General features: G+C 36.5%; 1 protein-coding gene across 1 annotated transcript in view; it reads left to right on the top strand.

Annotated features, from left to right (window-relative positions):
- Positions 1-19992, top strand: part of RALYL (RALY RNA binding protein like) — a 104630-nt gene extending 84638 nt beyond the window's left edge. Inside the window, exons 8-9 of the mRNA XM_041464469.1 lie at positions 3240-3418; positions 19887-19992. Coding sequence (XP_041320403.1) covers positions 3240-3418; positions 19887-19904 — 197 coding nt within the window. The 3' untranslated portion in view covers positions 19905-19992. The remainder of the gene's footprint in view (positions 1-3239; positions 3419-19886) is intronic.
- The last annotated feature ends 3775 nt before the right edge of the window (positions 19993-23767 follow it).

Here is a 23767-nt window from a genome sequence, read left to right as displayed (position 1 = left end):
TCCATTCTGTGATAAAACCTTTTCCTGAATTTTGTGTGAAATGTGTGAAATAAATTCTGCCTCAGAATCCACAACTGCCTGGGTGTCTGGACAACAGTTAGTTACATGAAGCCAAAAACCCATCAGGACACATAAAGAGAATTCCATCAAGATTGTCTAAAACATTACTGGGGATTAGCAGTTGAAGGTTACAAACCTGACACAGCCAAAATAGGAATTTAGATATGGATGCCTGCTGTTCCCAAGTAACTTTTAAAAAAAAATTGTTTGAAAAATAACCTACCTTTTCTTTACAATAATTTTCTAAGTTGACAGACAAGGACCAGTCCCCCAGCTGTTACAGTTTATCTCACAAAGTTAAAGGCTTTTTACAAGTCTAAGGTAAATCATTAGTAGAGAGTGTGATTACCTCTTTCAGATCTGTGCACAATACGTATTCATTAGATTCTATTTTGTACTTTATGCAAGCTGGATAAAAGTTGGTATAATTGGTGAAGACATAATTGCAAAGCATTCCATGGAATCACTTGTGCACTGAAATACTCTTGATTGTGCTACCTTGGGGAGCTTTTATAAAAAATCCATTACTATGCAAAACAATCTACAGATCGTTGTACTTTGATATTCAATTTTCACTTTTTCTAAAGGACTGTAGTGGTCTTATTTAAATAGAAATCAGGTCAAAAAGAAAAATGTTGATTCGTATTGAGTCACAGTCGTATGGCTTCTGAAGACATGCAATGAATATCCTCGGATATTAAAAAATGTTTACAAAATATTGATGTTTTAAAACATCAGGCGCAGAACCCATCCCTCATATTCTTTGCCTCCCATTGGAGGGTGGGAGGAGAAAAACACCTCAAAGATACCAGTAAGAATGGAACCCCATTTAAGTTTCCTTAAACTGATGAAGGTGATGAAGAGGATTATGCAGCCTGGATTATTAGCATGCAGACCCAAAAATATTTGTGTAAGCTACATCAGCAGCTGAACTATTTAATTTAGAGTGTCAAGTGGGAGATGATGAGATGATTTTGTTCCTTCTCTATGGTTTGGCAATATTATTTCTTATTTTCCTCTGCCAGAAGGTGTGGCCTCACTAAGACTGGGATCAGAGAGAGGATCTGTTTCTCATTTGCACAAAGCAAAAATCAAGCCATCATCTTGCTCTTTTGGTTTTCTAAGTTTGACTCGCTCTCCTGAAGAATATTTAATTTTTAATCCTAAAAGTTTTTACATCTGGAGGAATGTGATGTTACAGGCTGGACAAGCTCAGTGCATACATTGGTTACTGCTCTACAGTTGCATGAAAACTGTTCTTGCAGTAAAAGCTGATGTTCTGGCTTTTTCTGTTACCAACCCCTAACCTTTCCAATAGGGGGAATATAGAAAATAGGATTTCCTGTACATAGGAAAGCTGTAGAAATAGCTCCTTTGTTTGCAAAAATCTGAACTGGGAAGCTGGGAATAAGCTGTTCTGACATGCAAAAAAAAAATATTTAGAGACTATTCTCTAATATTAGAGATTAGGCTATAATTAGGCTCAAAGTTAGGTACTTGAGTTTAAGACAATTAACTAAGTGACCTAATTTTTTAGCAGCTGTATCTTAGAAGGTTTCCCATTTAAATGGATTGTCTATCAATTCAGCAACCTTGTTTTTAAAAGCCTTAGCCAAAATTGATTCAGTTGTCATTGCCAGAGCTGAGTGATGTCAGAAGCGGCTTAAGACAGGAAGTGGTAGGGCCAGACATAGAAGGCATAGATTATTCAACCCATATTTCCTTATGCATAAGGCAAGTAACACAATCACTTTTAACTAGCATGGCATTGTATGGAGCACCTTACCAACAGAAGATAAGGCTCCATGGGCTGAATCTTCTGCTAATATATATGACTACAGTACTGTCAAAGCAGCTGTCTAAGATGACTTTTGTATTCTTTAAATCTAAGAATCTTTCTGAAGACATTAGTTGACTGAGGGAGGAAAGCTTAATTTTTCTGTTTCTTCACTAAGTGAAGTTGAAAATGAGGGACTAAAGACAAATGAAGACTAAATAGATGAATGTAAGTGGCAAAATAAATGTGCAAAGTCACAAGGTAAAACAAATGTCTTGGTTTAAGACTATGGAACAGAAAAATGCCATCAGATTTGAATAGTATGTGTAGCTGGTAATAACTTGTGGTAAATAAATAATAGAGCTTCAAAAATATAGAGCTTCAAGGCAACACTTAATTCATTGGTTGTCCAACAAGATAGGTGTTTAGCTACTAGTGTTGCAGAGCAGTCAGTCTTACAAAGCAAGAAATATTTTGTTCTAGAAATTCTGTCATTGATCACCCTCAGACTGAAAAAACATTTTTCTAGCTTCATGCAACCAATTCTCTGGCCTGATTCACTCTGAGTACATAAAGTGTTTCATATAAATTCCTGACATGCATAGAAATAAGACTCTGATCCCTCCAAACATTCTTCTTTCCAGTCAGTCTCTGTCATTCTTCCATCAATCTTCCTCTGGATTTCTGCTGTTTGGATGAAGTTCCTCAGCATATCCAGGAGTTTCCTAATACCTAGTCAAAACAATGTAGCTACCCTCAAGAATTCAACCAGAACAGATTCTTCAGGCCTTCATGGAAATGGCCTTTCTTTTTTACCACTTTGCAGAAAATATAGGAAGCCAATATTTGGTTGATTGGAGGGGGACATTCTCCAGTTACTTCAGCACACTATACCAATGAGGAGTAACGGATACTTTACTCCATAAAAACACGTTCACCTGTCTAAAAGTATTTGTTGATTACTTGTATGACTGTTAAAATATATTCACAGTAAATTAATGCAAATTCTTACTCATTTATTGGCAATTAACGGCCTTCTGCTTCTCAGAGCATAGATATTTATGCACTTCTCATTGGCTGCACATGAATAAACTTCTTTGCCAATTGGATTCCAAGGCAAAGTCAAATACAGAAAATCAAAAAGCTGTATCTACTGGCAAATCAAGACTTCATCCACTGAATGGCATAAATGGGGTAGATGATCATATTAATATTGTGATTTATTTATGCACTAATTTTTGAAAGCAGTTTTCAATCATATTTGCCTGGTAGACATTAACACAGAGAATTTTACAAATCTAGTACATCTGGAGATGGAAGTTTAGGTTTCTTCTCAGAGCACTTTCCTTTACCACCAATAGGAAAGGTTACTGAATCTCCATAGAGTATGTTTTCCTTACAGAAGCCCAAAAGAAACAAATGGAAGATAATGCTGATTTGATTCAAGAGGAATGCATATCAGAGAATGCAGATAACTCTACGGAAGAGCCAATTGAAGGAGGGCCAGATGCAGATGGGGATGGAGAAGATATGACTGATGGGATAGAGGAGGATTTTGATGAGGATGGCAGCAATGAGCTGGTAAGGAATAATCATAACCTGTCTGTCTATATGGTTCCTACAAGTAACCACAGAGAACCAACAGCCTGATTAACAAAATAAGCTCAGAGCAGCACTGTGATGTTCTGTAACTAGTGTCTAGACCTATACGCCTCATACTTCTAATATCAATTAAGCATAGGAACTTCTGAGGAAAAAGAAGAAAAATATATTTTACTACTTTTGGTGATTTTAGAAAGGAAATAAAATGTAGTTTAAATTGGTTTACATTTATTATTTTACATATGTAAAAATATAGAGTGCTATTTTTTCCATTTTTTTCTTTTTTAAAATGCTGCTTTCCAAAATTAAATAAGATTCTAAAATGGAGAACTTTTTCATTATTAAACACTTGCTTTCCACAGTCCCAAGTCTCCATCTTCCATGTGCATACTCTGAAGGCTGTATTGGCAGATACAGATTTTTTTGATGGAAGGATTTCTCCTTAATAAATGTTTGGCTAAAAAATGTTTGGATTTTCAGCCTGAGGCTGCACCTTTCATTAAATAAAAGCATTTCACTTAGCACCATTACAGTCCTAAACTCCTAAGTTCTTCTAGAGCAATATTAAAAAATATTTGGAAAGTGAGATGCATTCCTAATAAGAATGGAACAATCACAGTGGTTTAGCCTCTGTAATACTCTCCTTTCCTTCCTGGTTTTCTTATTCTGCTTTGAGCTGAAAGAACTTTTCCTGCTCATTGTCATTGCTTGCATTTAAAAAATATTTAATCATAGGTACAGTAAAAACCTTTTAGTGAAGCAGCAGAAGTCAGTTAGTAAGGGACCCAGCAGAATCAACAGCAAGTCTGGAGTAACGGCATGTGAATAACCAGTAGTTTGTACTGCTTACTGCAAATGCAATTTAAACCTACTTGTAATTTTCAGGTTTATGTCCCGTTAGCCAGCCCAAGACTTGAATCTCTATATCCTGAATAGCTTTATTCCCAGAAGGAGCTACTAAAACCTGTATTCCCTCACCTTTTTACATGCAATGTAGAACAGATCACATTAAAGAGACATGTTCTCCTCTTCAGATATGCAGGATGTCTGTAAGAAGCTGTCACCCTGAATTTGCAGGAAGTTGAAATTTTGTAATTAATAAATACTTGTAAATATAATCTCCCACCATGGCTAATAGCTGACCAACTGAAGTGATTTTTGCAATAGGGCTGACCAGAGTTTAACAAGAATAGTGAGTTTTGCACTAATTAGGCACCAGACTCCCCATTACAAACAACTAAGTGGGGATGTTAACATACAGTGTATTAGAGTCTGATTGCTCAATGCTGTCATTTCACCCTGTGGATTTGACATACTTAGCATATATCCACACTATATGACACAAAAAGTAGAAGAATTTTTTCATCTATCAAAGGCCTCAGCAGGAAAGGTTCTGTAAAGCAAGCAGCACAGGCAGAATTGATTAGCAATGTAAGTCTGGAACTGGCATAGTCACATTTGCACACCGCTGCTTCCAAGTTAAAAAGCCTTTCCAAGATTCATGTTATGGAATCAGCTGAAGCGCAGTGCATTGCAGACACAGCTCCAAAGACAGCTCAGAGGTCTGACACACGCATCTAAGGCGGGGTGGGGAACCAGCTCCAGTTTCTCTGCCTGTCATCACTACGTGCATGAGTGCTGGGAGGAGGCAGCTCACTGCCTGTGGAGAGTGGGGTCCTCTGCATTGCATCCTGGCATGAGCAGCATCACCCCCATCCCAACAAGATGGTAGCAAGGAAAGGCCAAGGAAGAGGACTTCTGTGCATCCTCTCAGTCTGATGCAGCCTGGTGCAATGCCAGGGCAGTGAAGCCAGTCAGCCTCATGCCTTCCACCTTCCCAGAGTCTGGGACCCTCTAGCTGAGAAGCTGCCAGTACTGTAGACTTTAAAGCTTACAACTAAGATTGTCACTGATGTAAACACCCTATCCCTTTCATCCTCCCTTGCCATTTCCATCAAGTTTTGGAAGAGGATACTTCACCTTAATTTTCCTGTCTGCTGTGATTTGATAATAACACTTTCCTCTTTTGCAAAGTCTAGGGAGATTAGTGAATGCAAAGTTGCAATGGATAGGATAAAGGATTGCTCAGCAAAGGATTGCTTCAAAGAAATCTCAGGGTATGGGTGCTTTCCACAGAAAGGCAATTATAAATTGAATTATGTATATTTCCTCTACAGTGTTTACCCAAACAGTCAGCACTGTCAGCCTGTACACATGACATGAAGATGGTAGTTTTTGATGCATATTGTAATTTAGACTGTTTTATACTGACATATATTTATGTAGATATACTGGCCAAATCCTATAAGATTTATTTCCTACTCTAATCACTGACAGCTCTGTAAAGGGAAAGACAGTAAGAATACTACCAAATATATAGTGAATACCCCTGTAGAAATACTTGGCAATTCAGTCTGCTTCTACCTATTCTGTGTCCTCTTATCTGAAATTGCCCTCTGTCTTTTGAAAAGTAAAGTAGATATATAAGCTTGTTATAAAGCAAGTCCTAAGAGATGTTGTTATTCTGTTTTATAAAAGCTAAATTATTTAGGAAAGAAAGCTGACTATGTAATGTAACTATGAAAGCAAATATGTAATTTTGGAATGGAGGCAGATAGAAATCTTTTGAGAAAACAAAAAAAGGTTAAGAATTTAACATGTTAAATGTGACAACAGTAAGAAAAACTTGCCACGTAAGAAAAACGTTACTATTTTGTGTAAAATAGTAACACTGGACTTGGAATTTAAAAAAAAATCCTCCAAAAGGCTTTTTTAAAATGAAATCTATAATGTTTTCCAAATATAGAGCTAAAGGAATTTAAGACAATGATTAAGAAAATACTCTCTTTCACCATTAAGACCAGCAGAGGAAAAGAAAAATATTTAAATGGGCAAAGCTAATGCCCTGAAATCATTTCAGCAGGAAAATTTAATTGTGAGTCCACTAGTATGAAAAGTATTAATAGAGGGAAACAGGGAAATTACTTAAATTTAGATATTAACCTTTAGTGAGTTCTTCAGATTTGTCTGTAAATCTTCTGCCAGGTCATTTCCCAAAACCTGCTGCAGGTTTGCAGAACAGAATTATGTTTTCCTAAGGCTGTCAATAACGGGAGATATTTAAAAAGGTCACACCCACTGCCAGAGTCCTGGTGCTGCCACAATGGAGCCTCTGAATCCGTATATGTGGGTCTCCATCTTTGCAGCAGAGGACTCAAAAATGCATTTCTTTCTTTATTTCTTTATTGCAAAGGAAGTGACTATGCAGGATGTGTGCTGTGGGTTTAGGTGGTAGGATCAGTTCTCTAAATTCACACACTGTCTGTTTGAAGGAACAGGTTACTGTACATTAACTGAGTGATGGCAGCTGTCCTCATGCCTGCTTTCAGCCTAGAATAACTGTAAGGAAAGACACAGTCTGAGTTAAGTCAGGCATGGATTTCAGAACCCTTCAGTTGTCTGCCTGGACGCACACACAAAACACCACGCTCAACAGCTGCACACCTTCCTCCACCATATAGAGCAGGATGTTGTTCAACCTTGCATTGTAATTTTCTGTGACTAAAGACATGCCCACAAACAGTCATTGTGGCTCAGCTGAAGTGTGAAAAAGTTTAATGCAGCAGTAACTTGATTGCCCATCTGAACTCCAATTCAAGACATGATGTATTTAAGGTGCCTGCTGTAGTGATCAAACACCACCTCTTGAGAAAGTCTCTTTTGTACTTTTTGCCCAAAAGTGTCTCTCAGTAAATGTCTCCAGTGTTTCAGACACTCCAGCTTGAAGGATCTCCTTAGAAAAATTCCCAAAGAACTTTGCTGCATTTTTTTACTGAAAAGTTCTTTAAAAGGTGGTCTCAGAAACATGATCAATCTATGTATGAATATGTTAAAGAGTTGGCTTCAACTTGCTCAATGAAGTGTGCCATAAGCATTCATCCACATGCTCACACAAGGCCTTTCACTCTTGCCTGTACAAGGACATGCATACGTTGTACTTTTATATATAAATAATAGTCACTTGTTTATTAGGTAGCTCCTGAGCTTACTTTACAATTCATGTCAGTTAACTGAATCACTTAACTGACCATCAGAGGTAGCGAGAGGGATTGAAAACTTCAGGTCTATTTCCTTTGCTCTTTTTAGGTAAAAAAACAAGCAGTTGGTTATCCTGGATTTTATTGGACCCATAATTCAGACTTTCATTCCATTCCTAACATTGAACAGTTTCTTGTAGCAGTGAACTCAAAATTCCTTTGTTCCTTCCTAGTGCATTCCTTTTAATTTAAACTGTCCCTCAACAGTGTTGTGACAAAGACAACACACCCATCCCATTTTATGGAAAACGGGCTCTCATGAAGAAAGATCTTTATGTTTACTAAATTAAGTTCACGCACAAATCACAAACAGGTCACAAATTACCCAAACACAAATCTCCAGTGATATCAAGCAGGTTTTGTGTGTCTGCCATGGCTTTAAATTGTAAGTAGTTGGAAGGAAAACAAATAACTTTTTCTTAGCCCTGTGGATGCACAAGGAAACACAAAAAAGTGATCTTTGCAACCCAGTCCAACACGTTACAATATTTGAGAAGCAGCTTGTCCTCAGTCCCTCTATAACAAATCCCTTCTTATTAGAAATAGCATTAATATTGTGAAGCCTGGCTGAAAGATTGAAGGAAGAACATTTCTGAATTAGCATGCTTGGTGGTTCCCTAATGCTGCTGATTTAGCATGTGAACAAGCCAGTGCAGACCCGGAACATTTCATATATCTTCTCTGAACTTGTTTCAAAGGGTGTTAATTGATCATTAAGGAAGCACTGATCATGTCATTGCAACCCCCTTGTAAATAAAGCAGGTAGCTACAGGCTACTTCACTGAAAGCCTGAAGTAGTATAGATTTGGGAAAAAAACCACAAAACACTTTTAGCCAATGGTTAATAAAATACCAACAAAATAATTAACTGTAATTAATTATACACAAGCATTCATATATGTATTACATTGCCTGAGAATAATAGTTCCTATCAAACTGTCAGCCTTTCATAGTAAATAACTATAATAGTAATAGCATGGTAGTGGTCCAGTAGTTGAGCATTCAGTACAGCAAACTGTTTTGTGGTAGAGCATGTGATGCAAATGCAGTAAATTTATGGTGTCATAACTCAGATCAGATGCTGGTTAGTGCTTGGTTGGAATTTGAAGGATATATTCACAACCACAGAATTGTTTTTATGCTGGTGTAGCTGTGCTAAAAGTAATGAAGCCAGACAAGCATTATTAGATAGGAGTTCCACAGTAATGAGTCAACTTTAATGAGATGTCTTAAGAGGCATTTTTATTAAATTATTTTAGAACCAAAGATACAGAGACTATAAAAGGCCCAGTTCTGGTTACAATGTAGATTTACAGCAGTTATTTCAACAACAATTATATATAGTTCCCTTTCTATTAAGTATATTTTAGTTGTATTTACCTCTCAAGGGTATTTGATTTCTTGCTCTTGTCCTTTTCTCCACCTCCACACTGCATGTTTTCAGTCTATCAAATTTGTTTCCAACATCTGATAGAGAATAATGTTTCAAATATTAATACCAGAAACTGCCATAGATTTAAAACTCAGGATAATCCTCTTGCTGCATTGATTTTCATTATGCAAAAGTAAAACCATTATGATATAATAATAGCTATATTTCTTGTAAAAATTGATGCCATTACCATTTAAATCAATGGAACCAACTAGCGCTGCGGCTAAAGCTCATCAAAAACATTTCCCTCTTGTCACAAATGCGTGATTTAGATTGCTTACAGGTACACTATCAAAGGTATTAGTAAAAGTGGTTTTAACATGAAGTTGTAGAAGAGTAACTAGCCAAGGTTCAGTGGCAAGGTTCACTGTAGTACTGTATAGCACAGTCATTTGAACAATGATTCAAAACCACCAACGCACAAATCATACTTACCATACTAAAAGGTTTTGTATAATATCAGTCACTTACCAAACATCTGCCATTGGTAAATGGTCTGTCTGCTTCAAGAACTAACCTTGAAAGGTACCCCAGCTCAAGGGGAAACCACCCCAGCAGCCAGGCTGCTTGGCTGGGAGAGCTCAAAGACGGCCCACCCATTTAGGCTGCCAGATTTGTGGAATAAAGTGGCTGGATTGTAGTCAAATTACATGGAATGGGAAAGGATTGTATGAGACTCCCTGCACCCACAACTTTCTTTGTTCCTTGATAAGTGAGACTTTGAAAAGCTACCTGTTGTTCATGTGTTAATTGATTGGATGATGGGTGTTCCAACATCACCCATGTCAATGCTCCCCGGGCCACTCCTTGCCTTTGTGGGTCTTCAGAGAACAGATTGCAACTAGAGGAGTTCTTGGCCGTCTGGGCTATGGCTCCGGCCTTTATCTCCTTCAGAGTCTGAACCAAATAGCCACTAGTTTGGTAAAGGGGTTGATTGTATGCATCACACCCCTCCTATAAGTAGCTAAAGTGAAATTAACAGCAAATCTGTATGAAACTTTGAAACTTTCCTTGTTTTAATTATTTTGTATGGAATTCAACAATGAAAATACTCTGCAGAAAGTAAAGTAAAATCTACAGAAAAAGAACTAAAATTTGTCTGATGAATTTCATCTAGTTTAAACCCAGTTTCAAGTAGCAGAATTAATCAAATATGAGACTGTGTGCTAGTATTGATAGTACTTAATTTATCATTGTAATTAGACTAGATTTTTCATTGTCCATTTCATTGCCTGTTTTTTCAGTCCACAGCATCAGGACAGACAAGACTGACTCTTCTATTATCAGCCAAATTAGGCTGATTAGGCTTGTCGAAAAGATCAGTAGCTATTCTGACAATTTGCAGCTTTCTGAATGCACCTGTGCAAGACTACTTAGAAAATAAAGGACAAACCTTATAATTAATGGGAATGGCTGAAGCAATGTTGTGCCAGAAATCTTATTCAGCTTACTTAAAAAATCACTAAGATCATGCAAAATTTTGTCTTTTCTATTGAGCTTACCATTCATTGAAATCTTGCATTCAGTGTCGGGGAAAGATGATGTTCTTCATTCCTAAGACAAATGAATAGGTAAAAGATTGTGTTCACTTGATAAATATCAGTGTGAGATGTTTGTACTTGAGCAACCTAAGTCATTAGGGGCACCACACCCGACAGATACTAATTCCTTGTACCTTCCAAAGCTGCAGTAAATCTAATAACCTGTGACTGAAAAAATGGAGAAAGTAATAAAAGCATGCCATGAAATCAAAAAATGTAAGAAACTTCCTGACATACCCTTTTGTTATATTTAATATATGCAGTAGCACAGTAGAGGTGTTTGCTGTTCACCCAGTGTTACATGAGTCATTGGAAGGACCTTGCCATTGCCCCTCCTCCCCATTTTTCTTGGCAGTCAATTTATCAGAGGAAGATTTCCTAAGTGGTGTTCAGTGTTTTAACCAGTTTACTGGTTTATGACTGACTACGTAATGTTTTTCTAATTATTATTTAAATCCTATCCCATACATATCAGATGGCAACCTACAGAAAAAGCAGGCAATGTTATCATGCACTTTGTGTCCCTTTCTACTAGATTTTCCTGTCTGTAATTGCATTTTTGTAAAACAAATAAACAAACTAATTTTATTGAATTCAGATCTATTCCTCTGAATCTGCTCTATATCGTTTAGTTCCCAGGTAAAAAATCCTCAAGACTTAAAATCATGAAACTTTTAAAACATAGTAATGGAAATAATATACTTAATTTACAGACATTAGAATCTTATGGATTTGATGAAAAAGAGCTTGAAAATAATGGGTTTTCTCTTATATTTATCTTATTTTTAAGCAAAGTATGTGGGAGCAGGAATTTTGTGTCCTGTTCTCAGCTTTGAACACTGAGCCTATGTGCTAGGCAATGTGTCTCAGAAGACTGAATGTGCAGGTAGAATTAGCACCTCTTTCTGAGGTCAGACCAACATGTGCCTCTTTGACATGTAAGAAAGGAGCATTCCCAACTATTTAAACTTATAAATATTATATGCTTGCCAGTAAAGAAAAATGTCTTGGAACAACAGGCAATACATTCTTCAATGAATCTGTTTTACTTTTTTCATTGCACCTTGCCATCTGTCTTGACCTGCCTGAAGTCTCAGTATTATCATTCAATAAGATAATCATGGTGTTTGATAAATTTGAGACAGCAAATATTTAATTTTAATGGCTCAGGTTCTATCAAAAACACCTGGTTTTCCTCCAACTTAAAAACAAAACAAAACCACACACCAATCAGTGAATTTAACCAGAGGTAAACAATGCTGTCAGATCAGGCCAAAAATTCTCTTAGACATGCAAACAAAATACTTGCCTAAATGAGATTAACTCTTCTCTGATATAATGCAGTTTATCTTAACATTCACTATAAGTAGCCTCATTATTTTTATTTAGTCTAAGTAGATCCAAATTAGCTCCATTAGATCCAAATTTTGCTGGCCCAATATTTATGAGCATAGTGTCAATCTCTGAGTGAAGTGCGGAAACAAGGACAGCCAAACACCTACCTCTTAGAAGCAAACCGGATCCCTTTACAGGTGAGGATGATGATGACTTCTAAAAAACATCACAAGCTTTTTGCTGTATCTTATGGCTGAAAAAGAAACATAAATTAATTGAAGTAACTCAACACTTTAAATAAGAAGACTGATTTTAATTTCCACCCATGAATATTTTTGCCAATGTAATTTTAACTAATTCTGGTGGAGCAGTGTTTCTTTTACTTCCCTGTACTTTGGCTGATTCCAGTAAAATCTGGGTTGAAGGTGCTGTACTGGGTTTTGCTCACCCATCATCTACAACCAACTGTCCCCATCTGTATATAGGGGGAATAAGCATCAGAACAGTAACCTAGTCTAGAAACCAAAACGGCAGTATGAGGTATTTTGGGAAAATGGTGGATGGGAAGGGGGACACTGGTGTTTTCTAGGCATTCACTGGGACAGAGAAATCCTCTGAAAAAACTTGGGACAGCCATTGGCTCTGTACTATGGATTTGAGTCTATCAGCTTAATCATCAAATTCTAAGATTTAACTGAAATTGAGCAATTGTCATGCATCACACATTTTCCCTGGTGTGTCAGTCTTTGAAAGTAAATAGCTTTAGTTCCCCTAGAAAACACTCATTTCATAGGCTTTATCAGTAACCTTGAGCATCAAAAATGCTGAATGGAAAACCCTCAAAGGAAACATTTCTCTGTTGAAATCCTTCACTCAAGAAAGAGGTGCAAACATTGAAAAGACAAAAGATTGTTATTTTTCCATACGAAAAGGCAGAAATTGTAAATGTTTGGGTTTTTTTCAATATAAATTGCAGAACCACTACAGCTAGTGGCCCAATTATTCCAAAAGGTCTCAATTTTTTTAGAAAATATAAATGTGTTACCAAGAAGGTTTTCTGCATGATTAATATCAAAACATGAAAGACAGATTGAATTTATCCATACAAAGGCATTTACACACCTCAGAAAAGGGAAGTTATTTAGAAGGTGATAGTACTGTAATTGCCATTTCAACAACAACAACAAAAAAAAGCAGTTAGTGAGAATAAGAAAAGTTCAGTCTGCCAAAATGCAAAATGAAGATTTGGAAGTTAATCAAACACCAACTCAGCCAGCTTGTCATGCTGCTATGTGTGTCTGAAGTTTCCAAATTGTTGTTGCTATTGATTTCTAAAATTACACTACCATTCTGTAGTCTTTCAAAAGAAGCAAAATATTTTCCAGACCAAATAAATAAAGAATGAAAAGGCTAAATTCTTCTCTGCTTCCTCTTTGCAGGGTTATAATAAACATTTCTCAGCTATTATGAGATTCTGCACCATTTGCAGACCATAATTTGATCCTAAGTTCAACATTTTTCTTTGTATCTTTTATTTTAAAATTAATGTCTCTTGAAATCCTTATAAAACCAAAATTTTATGCACTACTGTGCACTATGCATTCAAATAGGCATTAGACAGGAAAATATAAATAAAAACCTGTTTTAAATAGGACCATCTTTTATTGCCATTTCCACATGGATCACACTGCCATAGCAAAACTTTCACAGATGACAGTTTTAAGCATATAACTCTACATCCTGTGTATTCAATTGACTGTCCTAATTCATTATTCTATCACCATTTAAATATTAATTTTGCATTGTTTATCTTATTCCACTCCTGCTTGCTATGGTTTACTCTGGGCTTTCCCACTATCTTTGTCTCATGTTATGTGCTTCCAACATCTTCTTCCAGCACTCTCTCCTTCCCATTTCTTTTCTATTTTCTTTAATGTCACTCCACCTGGTTGTTCAGTTGAGTAAAACTTCTGCCTCCAAGTACCTGAAAAATCTCCAACTGATTAGACAGAACACTCCTCATCTCAATACATCATTGACTACAATTATTTTGCCTGGAATGAATGCCCTCCGGTTTTCGATACCTATCTAAATTCTAATTTGGCAATAGTGAGAAAGTTTATTAGGTGCTTTCTGCATAATTACTTTAAGGCAATTCTTCTTGTAAGCCCCTGGTTTAATTTATTTTAAAAACACACTTAAAATGTAGACATATTAAATGGCCTCACGGTACAAGTTTTAGTAGTTCCTTTTTGCATTAAACTGTGCATTCAAAACTGCACCCTTGACATTAGTAGGACAGGAACTTTGGCTGTGACCATTAATACTAATTGGACCACCTAATCTTACACTAGAGAATTCCTACTCCTTACATTAAGCAGAGATTAATTCAGTAGGAATTTTAGTCTACAGCTTTTTTACACCACCCTGTAACTTAAAAGCATCTCCTCTGTAGCATTCAGGATGACAAAGTACAGTACTTACCATGAATCATGATAGGGCTCAGTTGGTCTTGCTTCTCATGGAGCAGGCACCATCCCAAGAAACAGAAAAAACTTAGGGATCTCCAATGAGAGCCACACCCCCGGGAATTTGCTATGAATATCCACTCATATGCAGGGATAAATGAAGGTGGAACATTTTTTTCTTTGCTTTATTTGGCACTGGATTCCATGAAGGTGTTGAGCATCTCTCAAGGCACACAGGTATGGGCTGAGGGAACTCTGTGGGCAGCATCAGGGAGGCCTTACTGCATTTGGATTGGCTTTATAAGCCAAGAGAGAAGAGAAAAGGGAATTTGGGGGGAACACAGTTTCACCATGGCCTAGCAATGTGGTAAAGATTCTGGTAAAGGTCTGGTAAAATTCTGGTAAAGACTTCAGGCAGTGAGTTCTGCTAAAGCACCACCTCTCCACCATCCAACCTCTTCCACATCTGCTAGAAGATCCTGGCGCACCCCACACTCTGCAGAAGGCCCAGTGCCTCCAGCTTCAGATCCCTCCCACTGTCTCCAGAAACTGTGCTACTAGTCCCTAAGTCTTTTCCTACTACTATAAAGGACCTTGCAGAGGAAGATTTTGCTGCAAAAGCAGTCTAGCAGGAGAAAAAACACACAGCCTAAATAAAGTGGAAAGATCCACTTCTTTTCTTTATGGCCCCACTCAAGCTCTCAAATGACCATGGTGAATATTCCCAAAGTCATTCCTTCAGTCTCACACCTAACCATCACCTCAACTGCAGTGTGTCCTCGCTAGCACTCTCCAAATATTGGATCATGTCTCCACCACTACACCCAAAAGCGTTTATCACAATTCTGCCTGGACTCTGAGAAAAAGAAGATATGATGGTCTAGGGGAAAAATCAGTATCTGATAGGGCTATCTTATTCTTCCTGCTGATTTTTATTGGACAAACAAGTGAAACAGAGCATTTTGATGCAGAGAAGATAGAAGTTTGTTTTCACTGATGACTAAAACAATCATTGTCACATGTACTCACATAAATACTAGCACTTCAAAGCAATTAAGCTGTTCACTGAGCAGAAAAATGATTCTGTAATGTTTTTAGCAATTAAAGTATGATTGGCAGAGTCCAAAACATAATGATTAGGTTTCATCATTTGAAGAAGGGTTTAAAGAAGGTGCAAGGGCTCTTTTATTTATCCTTTATTAACATTTATCAAACAGTACAATCCCTCTATTTGTTTAATGCAGTGAATATTCTATTACTAGTTCATTACAAAAAAATTTGCATTATTGCCATCATTTTGTTTTTCATGTTCTGCAAGGGTTACAACTGAAAGCAGCAAAAGTGTGATACACATTCACGTTCCCCTGGTTACACCTACTGAACTGAGCATTTAAATTTCATATGGGAGCATTAAACTAAACCATCTCTGTGACTGTTACTGAGTTAGAGATTTGGTGCTTTAAATCAAGGGACAAAGTGCAAGGTGTACCTCAAATGAACACAGCTGTGAAGTCAATTTGATAGCTAATACAAATTCAGTGTTCCTTGGTAAGCTCTGCTTGTTCCTTGTGGTTTTCCACTGATGATGAAGAATGCTGTGTTAAAGCCAACAAAAGTGCGTGTCCCCATGCACTTGGTGCCTTACAAATATAAATTACGGTGTTTTGCACTCAGTATGAGTGTCTGCTTAAGAGGATATTGTCTTGAGTTAGACATAGCAAATGAATAGAATAGCAATTTGCATTACTACTTTCTGTACTGCATTATGATTTTTCTCATTTTACGTAAATATCTAGATCAATAATGGCCCACTATGTTCTGGCTAATTTTTTGTGTTTGTTTTGCTTTTTTTTTTTAAATGCCTGCTCTGCAGACAGATTCCATTTTTCATCTCTTTGGCTGTCCAGAAAGTGTATTTCATAATCAAAAGAAATTATTAGAGATGAAAGAGAGCATGCTATCCTTGAGGACATAAAAGCAGCATTTGTAGACCTGGATTCAGAATTCTCAGTTGTACAGATAACAGTATTAGGAGAGAGCGTCAGATGTAATGAAAGTAGTTGTGCTACAATTGCAGTTTGAGGTAGCACATGTATGAGGGCCAGCATTGGGAGTGAAAGGACAGTGTATACCTGCTACATTTTAATGGGGCTTGCTGTTGTTTTGCAGAAAGTGATGTATGGCAGTCACATAACCTTCTGTCAAAGAGTAGTCAGACACCAGCAGAAACATAGAAAGGTGTCAAGCATCAAGTCTCCTACTCAAGAGGAGCCTGCAAGAGATAGATGTGCAATTTTACCAAGCAGTGGTTAGCAGTAGCTTCAGATGTCTCCATTACAGTTATTAAAATGAGAATTCCAGTCCTGAGAATAGGTTTGTCTGGCAAGGAGAAAGAGACAGGAGAGTGAGAGGAAGGATACTTGAGGGTCTGGGTTTCAAGTTCACATGTATATGTGAACCATCATCTATCTATCTATCATCTATCTATCTATCTATCTATCTATCCTCTTTTTAGCTGCATTTTCTGAGTTTCTAAGATTAATTTGATCATAAAAGCCATTCAGAGCCAATAGAAACAGATGCATTTTGTCAGATGAATGTCTTTCATGTATTTTGGGTGCTCTTATTACTTATAATTATTGCGGAGTAAACCATACGGTGAAGTCTGTAACAACTATATTCTGTGGAACTTTTCTTTAAGCATTTTCTTTACAAGGTAAGGTGTTAATCAGCTACATCTTTTGTGTCATTTAGTCATAGCACATCCTAATACTTCCTCCCAAAAACACATGCTGAATTTACACTCTCATACAGTAAAATTTATTCCTGTACATTAAGGTCTGGAAGATAAGCATGGTAAAGTCCAGAATACTCTTCCCATAAACCCTGTGAGAAGGAAACTATTTAATGTTGGCTTTCCCATGTTAAATACAACATAATAGTGTATAGTTAAAATTAATTTAATCTAGTAGAATTTGAATTTGGCAAAAATGCTAGAAGGATTATACTAGAACTATAACAACAGTAGCAATAGCATTTTTGGAAGTCTGAAATACAGTGTTATGCCTAAGAAGAGTGTTTCAAATACCTCATGCTCAAAAAGCTATCCAGATAGGGAAAAAAGCAGCAAAAATAATTTCAGGTGGAAAATGAACCAGTAAATATTCCATAAACTCTCTCCATCTTTTTTTTCAGAGATTATGATGGCAATTAGGACATTTCTTTGATATTGTCTACGGATGCCAAGTCTATATGCTCAGTTGAGTTATTAAATTCTTAAAATGCATTATGTTCAAATCACACTTTCTAAAGTGGTTTTCTGTTAGAACTACATCAAATGAAAGCCTTATTACTGGCTTAAATGTAATTCAGTTCATCCTTGTTGTGTCAGGAGATGTTTTTTTATATAAGGGGAAAGAAATGAAAAAAATTTTTAAAAGCCCACTAGTCATCATGAGGCTTTTTTAATACCATCAGCACTGCCATAAAGACAGATGATAAACTGCACACTATTTAGAAGAAAGAAATAGAATGAAATTAGCATTGAACTACTCCATATTAATCATAGCCCTGGATTCCTTTCTTTACAGGCAAAATAAAAGTTTAGCTCTTTCAGATTTTAATGTTTTCTCTCAGACTTCACCATTATTTGTATGAGAGGGAAATAAGAAATCCATGTACTGAAGGAAGAACACAGGAATATTTTGGACGGGTGGGGTTGCTAAATTTTTATCACTGTTTCCAACCAATAGCAAAGCAACATTGGTGACTTGGGTCCATTTATGTTTCACAATAGTAACCTAATGAAGCTCTTTAGTGCTGTGACAGGTAAAGGCTTGAAAGGTTTATGGCAAGGGAAAAAAGCTTCGATAAATAACTTGAAAATCTGCCTCTTATTGCTTTCATAATTGTTGCTTCTTATAATGGCATAATGGAAGGCAAATTTTAGTTGAAAAATGGCTAGAAAAGAGGAACTTTCTTTTCTAATAGGAGCTAATAGGATGTACAGTGGGATTTTTTTTTAAAACCATTAAGCCTCTCTCAGACTTAAGGGAAGAATTTAAAGGTCTTTTTTATTATAGCTAGTCTCTCTAGGGATCAGACCTAAAACATGACAGATGAAGATTTTTCTCTTTGCAAGTAGAGAATAATAGTTTCAGGATGATTTAACTGAAAGAAGAAAATTCTGGCATCTCTTCACATGAGCTTTTCTCCCAAATCCTGGTTACCTGTGAAGACCACAACCACAGACCTGGTGTTCTCTTTGCAGTGAAGGGGAAATCTGATGCCTGACTTCTTCAAAGATCAGGAGCCCAGTCCTGCCTTAACTTGGATCTTTCTGGAAAACCAGGCTTTTAGTGCATGGAAATTTGAACAGAATTTTTTTTTTTTTTTTTCATTGAAGGAGGTGGAAATAGGCTGAAAAGAACATCTGGAAGCTTTTCAGCCGTTGATCAGAAGTGCACCAGGTTTCATCAGCTGTTTCCCTTTTCAGTTATAAAACAAGATAGACTCCACCCCCCCACACACGCACAAAAAAAAGAGTGCAGAAAAGACTGGCTGAAAGATATTTTTCCTATCAAAATTTTTTAAAAAACTTGGATTGACAATTTCATTTTAAAAATTTAAAGCAGACCTCTACTTCTGCTAACATTTTCTACTGTCAATTTTCCAAACAGATGCAATTAGAAAAGTGTTGTCAGTTTCCCTGTGGGTAGGTGGAGGTGGTGTGCCTTATGTTCCCCTCCAGCATCACTCAATGCCTACTTGAAGCTGCTAGCATTTATGGGTCACATAGCAGGACTCAGATACTTAGATGCAACTTGCCTCCAGTTGCATCGGATATTTAGAGGCTGCCTCCAGCCTCTGCTGGAAGAATGAACCTTAAAAGTGTTGGCTAACACTGGACTTTTGCATTTTCACAGTGTGGCTGATAAAACAACAAAAGATATCAAAGGATATACAGTTATATCCTATGGCAGGTACACAAAAACAATAGCAAAACAGGCAAAGTAAAAGGGAAGCTACTGAGGAAAAATCTATCAATCTGGTAACTATAGGCATTGCTGAAATCATTCACAGCCAATGGAAATGGAGTAAGGTATATAAATAGCATGATGGGACTGAAGCAAAGAATTCTACATGCAATTTATTTCAATTGAATGCTATTATGCAAATAAAGCATTTCATTGCAAAGCAGCCAAGATGCATTATTCTATTTCCTGCTGCTAAAATAGAAATTATTCAGCAGTTGTTTGCATAGCATTTTTGAGGGGAGGTATACTTCAGCTTCAATAGCTCTTGCTTCATTTGCTGTTATTATTTTGGGCCATACAGTCAACTCAAGACTCTTGCACAGTCCTGACTTCCCACTGCTGCAGGAAAACTATTCTTCTTTTAACCTTCGATGGCTTAAGGTGGGAAAGCATTATAGACATTGATATTTGCTTGATTTGTGAAAAAGTCAAGGCATAGTCCTCTTGGCTCTTTTCCCCAGCTGTCTTGGTTTCTTTTTGAGGTTCTCCTGGAAGAAATTCTATGCTTTCATACTAAAGCCAACATTTCATTTCTCAGTTTCTACAGATCAAGTGATGAAATGTCATGTGTGAACCCCCTGAAGGCTGAGAAGAGAAACTCTGACTTCCCCACAGAAAATTGTGAACTGCAGTTTCTTACTGGCTGACAACACCTTTGACTCAATTTGTATGAAACTCAATTTACTTATTAAAATGGACATTATTGTTCAAATATTAGAAACTCCATTTCTTATATGTTCTAAGCTGTACAATTGTCAGATTTTTATGGTTTAGATTGTAAATGTGTTTTTCTCTGGCTAATTATTGGTATTATTTTTTTAATTTTGATGTCTTAAAGGCCAATGTACTGTATCATAATAATATGAAGGACGTATTTAACAGGTGTGGAAAACACTGTATACAAATGTATATTTCTAAAAGCTATTTTTATGATTAGCACATTTTACTGTTTTACCATATTTAGTCAGGTGATATTGCACTTCTTTGTTTACTGCTTAGTTCAAACAAGACCATTTTGATCAGTGCATAATTAAATACATTGTATGGTATTTCCCATTATTTTATTCAGTTTATTTGTCATTGGCAATAATTACATTTGGTAATAGAATAGCTTCTAAAAAGTGAAAATGTCAAAATAAGAGAGCAATCCTTGATAAACTGTAAATTGCATCCTCCTGTAAATCCCCTTCTTCAGATAAGTCCTCTCTGTGATGCCATTCACCAGACAGTTGTTACAGCTGTTCTTGCAAATCTTTAAAGGCAGTTTGTTGCTACCATATGGAAAGTCAGACAGCATCCTGTCTAGCCAGAAAAATTACTTATAGCCTGCCAATATCTGACAGCCTGAGTTAGCCTACTTATTACTTTTTGGTTTCTTTTCTGGCAGTAGTCTTTCCACACACAAACTCCTAAGGCCCTCCTAAAAGACTGAAGTTGGAATAATTAATTATTGCAGACATAGGGGGAATCTCAGTATAGAATTTCTTAATAAATCATATTTCCTTTCAAACAGAATGAATGCATTATTTCTCTTGTGTTACTGAGACATTAAAGGTAAAAAAGCATACAGGCACAAGGACTTCTTCCTCTAGAAAAGTACCAACTTGTTCACTATCCCAAAGTCAGACCTCTTTAGCATTGCAGATGACATGAAACAAGGAATATGTATTTATTCATCTACATCTTTATGTGAGTGGTACTCATATAGAAAGAGACATGTCTTTAAAATGATTGCAGGGTAAATAAATTATTTATTAGCTACAGCCTCCCAACAGGGAGAGGCATTAATTTAGGAAGTATCTTACACAGTCAAATGGAGCACAGACCCAGTCTGCATTAAGCATTAAGCCCTGACCACTGAGCTCCATGACTGGGGTACTTGCTATTTTAGATCATCCAGCACTAGAAAAATGAACTCTTGTCTTGCCCTTTCAAACATTCTCTGTAGGTTGAAAACAAGAGAAAACAAAAGGTACCGGAGAGACTTTTTAAAAAATCTAACTTTATATTTCTCTTTTAAAAAGCAGTTTCTGAGATGACAGGTTCACCTCAAGTAGTGTGGGTGTAAGCTGGTGGGAGCTCAAGGTCTCTGGTCAGGTTTCTGGCATGGGGACCATCAACAAAGAAGGACTGATATTTTTCAAAAATTTGGAAGAAAAGCATACCTTTTAATTACCTATTACTGAGTGAGAATTTTTTTCACTATGTAGCTATGTGACATTGCACCCTCAGTTACGTTTGTGTACCTTATATTTAGCTTGTCTATTGTATGTTACATGGCTTACCTAAGTGCTGAGTAGTACCCAGCTCCTTAAATAAGGAAAGACTAGTACAAGTAGTTACACCTGAGCATAAAGAACTGCAGCTTCAGAATTTATCAGGGCTGACTCTCCAAGAAAAGGGCAGGAACAAATATTACTCCCATGTAAGTGAAATGTTAGGTCAAATCAGAAGGTGAAATACTTCTCCATTTTCTATCACTTAATATAGGTTATGAACATTTTTAACTGTAAAAATGCAAAAATAATTGCCATTTTGGGATTTCTGTCTTCAGCTGACAGTTAAAAAAATAAAGGAACTCCAAATTTCAGCAGCTCAAATGTGTACCATTTAAATCACCTACACTGTTGGCTGAAAATCATCCAAGGAGATCAGTTCTAATATTGGTGTTAATAAAATAGATATGAGAAACATCTAGGTATATTGTCTCTTCACCACCTCCATTCCAAATGAGCTAACACTCACAAAAAGCACTCTGAGATTTTTAAATGTTCTTCACAATCATTACCCTTAGAGTATAAACTCACAGTAATGATTGCACATTCATAATGTTGACACTGTTCCACACCACAGCTTAAGTCCTGAATATTTTGAATTTATCCTGAATATTTTTTGAAGACAAAAGTCATCTCTGATGACACCATGAGGCACTATTTCATTTGCAAGCCAGAAGATTGTTGCCCCATGCAGTCTATTACTAGTAAGGTTTCTCAATGGCATGTTTGCTTAAAATCACCCAGAGGATGCTGGTAGCTTTGACAGAGCTTAATAGCTCTCTGCTGTCCATGTATGCAGTATGCTTGGTGTTGTTTGCCATCACCTGTTATTTTTTTGACATAAGTTTTGGCAGTTGTGGGATTTTTCAACTTGCTCATCCCTTGCAATATGGAGGAATAGGAAACATAAAGGATCTTGTCAATCAGTTTGCACAGTCAACAGTCATAAAATCCTTTACAGACAGTCCTGAATCAAACCAATTCATTTTCTACACAGATATATATGCTCTGAGTATTTCAGAAGTTTGTTTCAAACATGGGCAGCTGCATGAATGGAAAATGTTTACTAAAAAGCTTTAAAGTTTGGATCAAGAAAAAATATTTTTACTTTTGTAAACCCTTGTATTACATATTGTTGCAGTTCCTATTAGTTTTCTCTGTAGATCCATTTTTAGTTCTGAAAAATCACTGTACTTAAACTATGTAGATAACTATAATCTTGTTAGCAGTCTTATTTTTAATTGGTGCCACTGCAATTTAGATTTGAAACATTCAGAGTTTGCCCATTAGAGCAGATTGATGGTTCATTACAGTTTTCTTTAAAATGTTGTAACATAATTTTTACATGTCTGTAAATAAATATTTTCTCTGATTTATGCACTAATTCAGTTTTGCAATTTCTTCTCTTAAAATATGACTCTAAGACACTTTCTAGGAAAAATGTATTTCTCTCATGGAAAAATGGCATTTAAATCTCTGTAGTACAGCCATCCTTCACAAACTTTCAAAGCAGACCAAACAGAAGGAGGCATTCATAATATTAAGTACTAAACTTCAGTAAAATGGATAAAAATGTTAAACCTGCTATCATTTTAATAGTTTGAGATATTTAAGTACTAGTACCATATTAAAAAATGACTGACAAGAAATGTGACTGACTTCCTGAAAAGAGGGACCTCTTCAGAGGAGTGAAAAAGAGGGAGGCACAGTGGGATATTTCATTGAATTTAAGAAATGCATTTTCTTAATCTTGGAAGCTTCTAAGTTTCATGTATCACAAAAGCAGTATGAACATAATTTACAAAAACCATGCCAAAAATAGTTATAATTTTCTGCTCAGTATCCAAATGCATTTTTCATTCATAGTTCCCTATTCCATTCACAAGGTGTTGCTATGCTGGCAAGCTAAAGAAAATTGGTCCACAAAGTCTATGAGAATGATTTTGAATTATATTGCTATTGTTGGGAAGCATGACTGTTTTGAAATATAAGGTAAAACCAGCACAACTTGACAAGTTAGTACAGTAGCTCTGAGCATTTATGAGCAATGAAATGTTCTGGACACAAGAATAGAAGAGAAAGAGAAAATAAAGGCACGTGTGCACAGCAGTTGGAGCCCAGTGTTTATAGTCCATGCCCTTAC

This window comes from Pyrgilauda ruficollis, unplaced genomic scaffold, assembly GCF_017590135.1.
Source record: "Pyrgilauda ruficollis isolate IOZ18807 unplaced genomic scaffold, ASM1759013v1 scaffold18, whole genome shotgun sequence".
Taxonomy (NCBI): Eukaryota; Metazoa; Chordata; class Aves; order Passeriformes; family Passeridae; genus Pyrgilauda; species Pyrgilauda ruficollis.
This window is presented reverse-complemented; position numbering and strand designations above follow the sequence as displayed.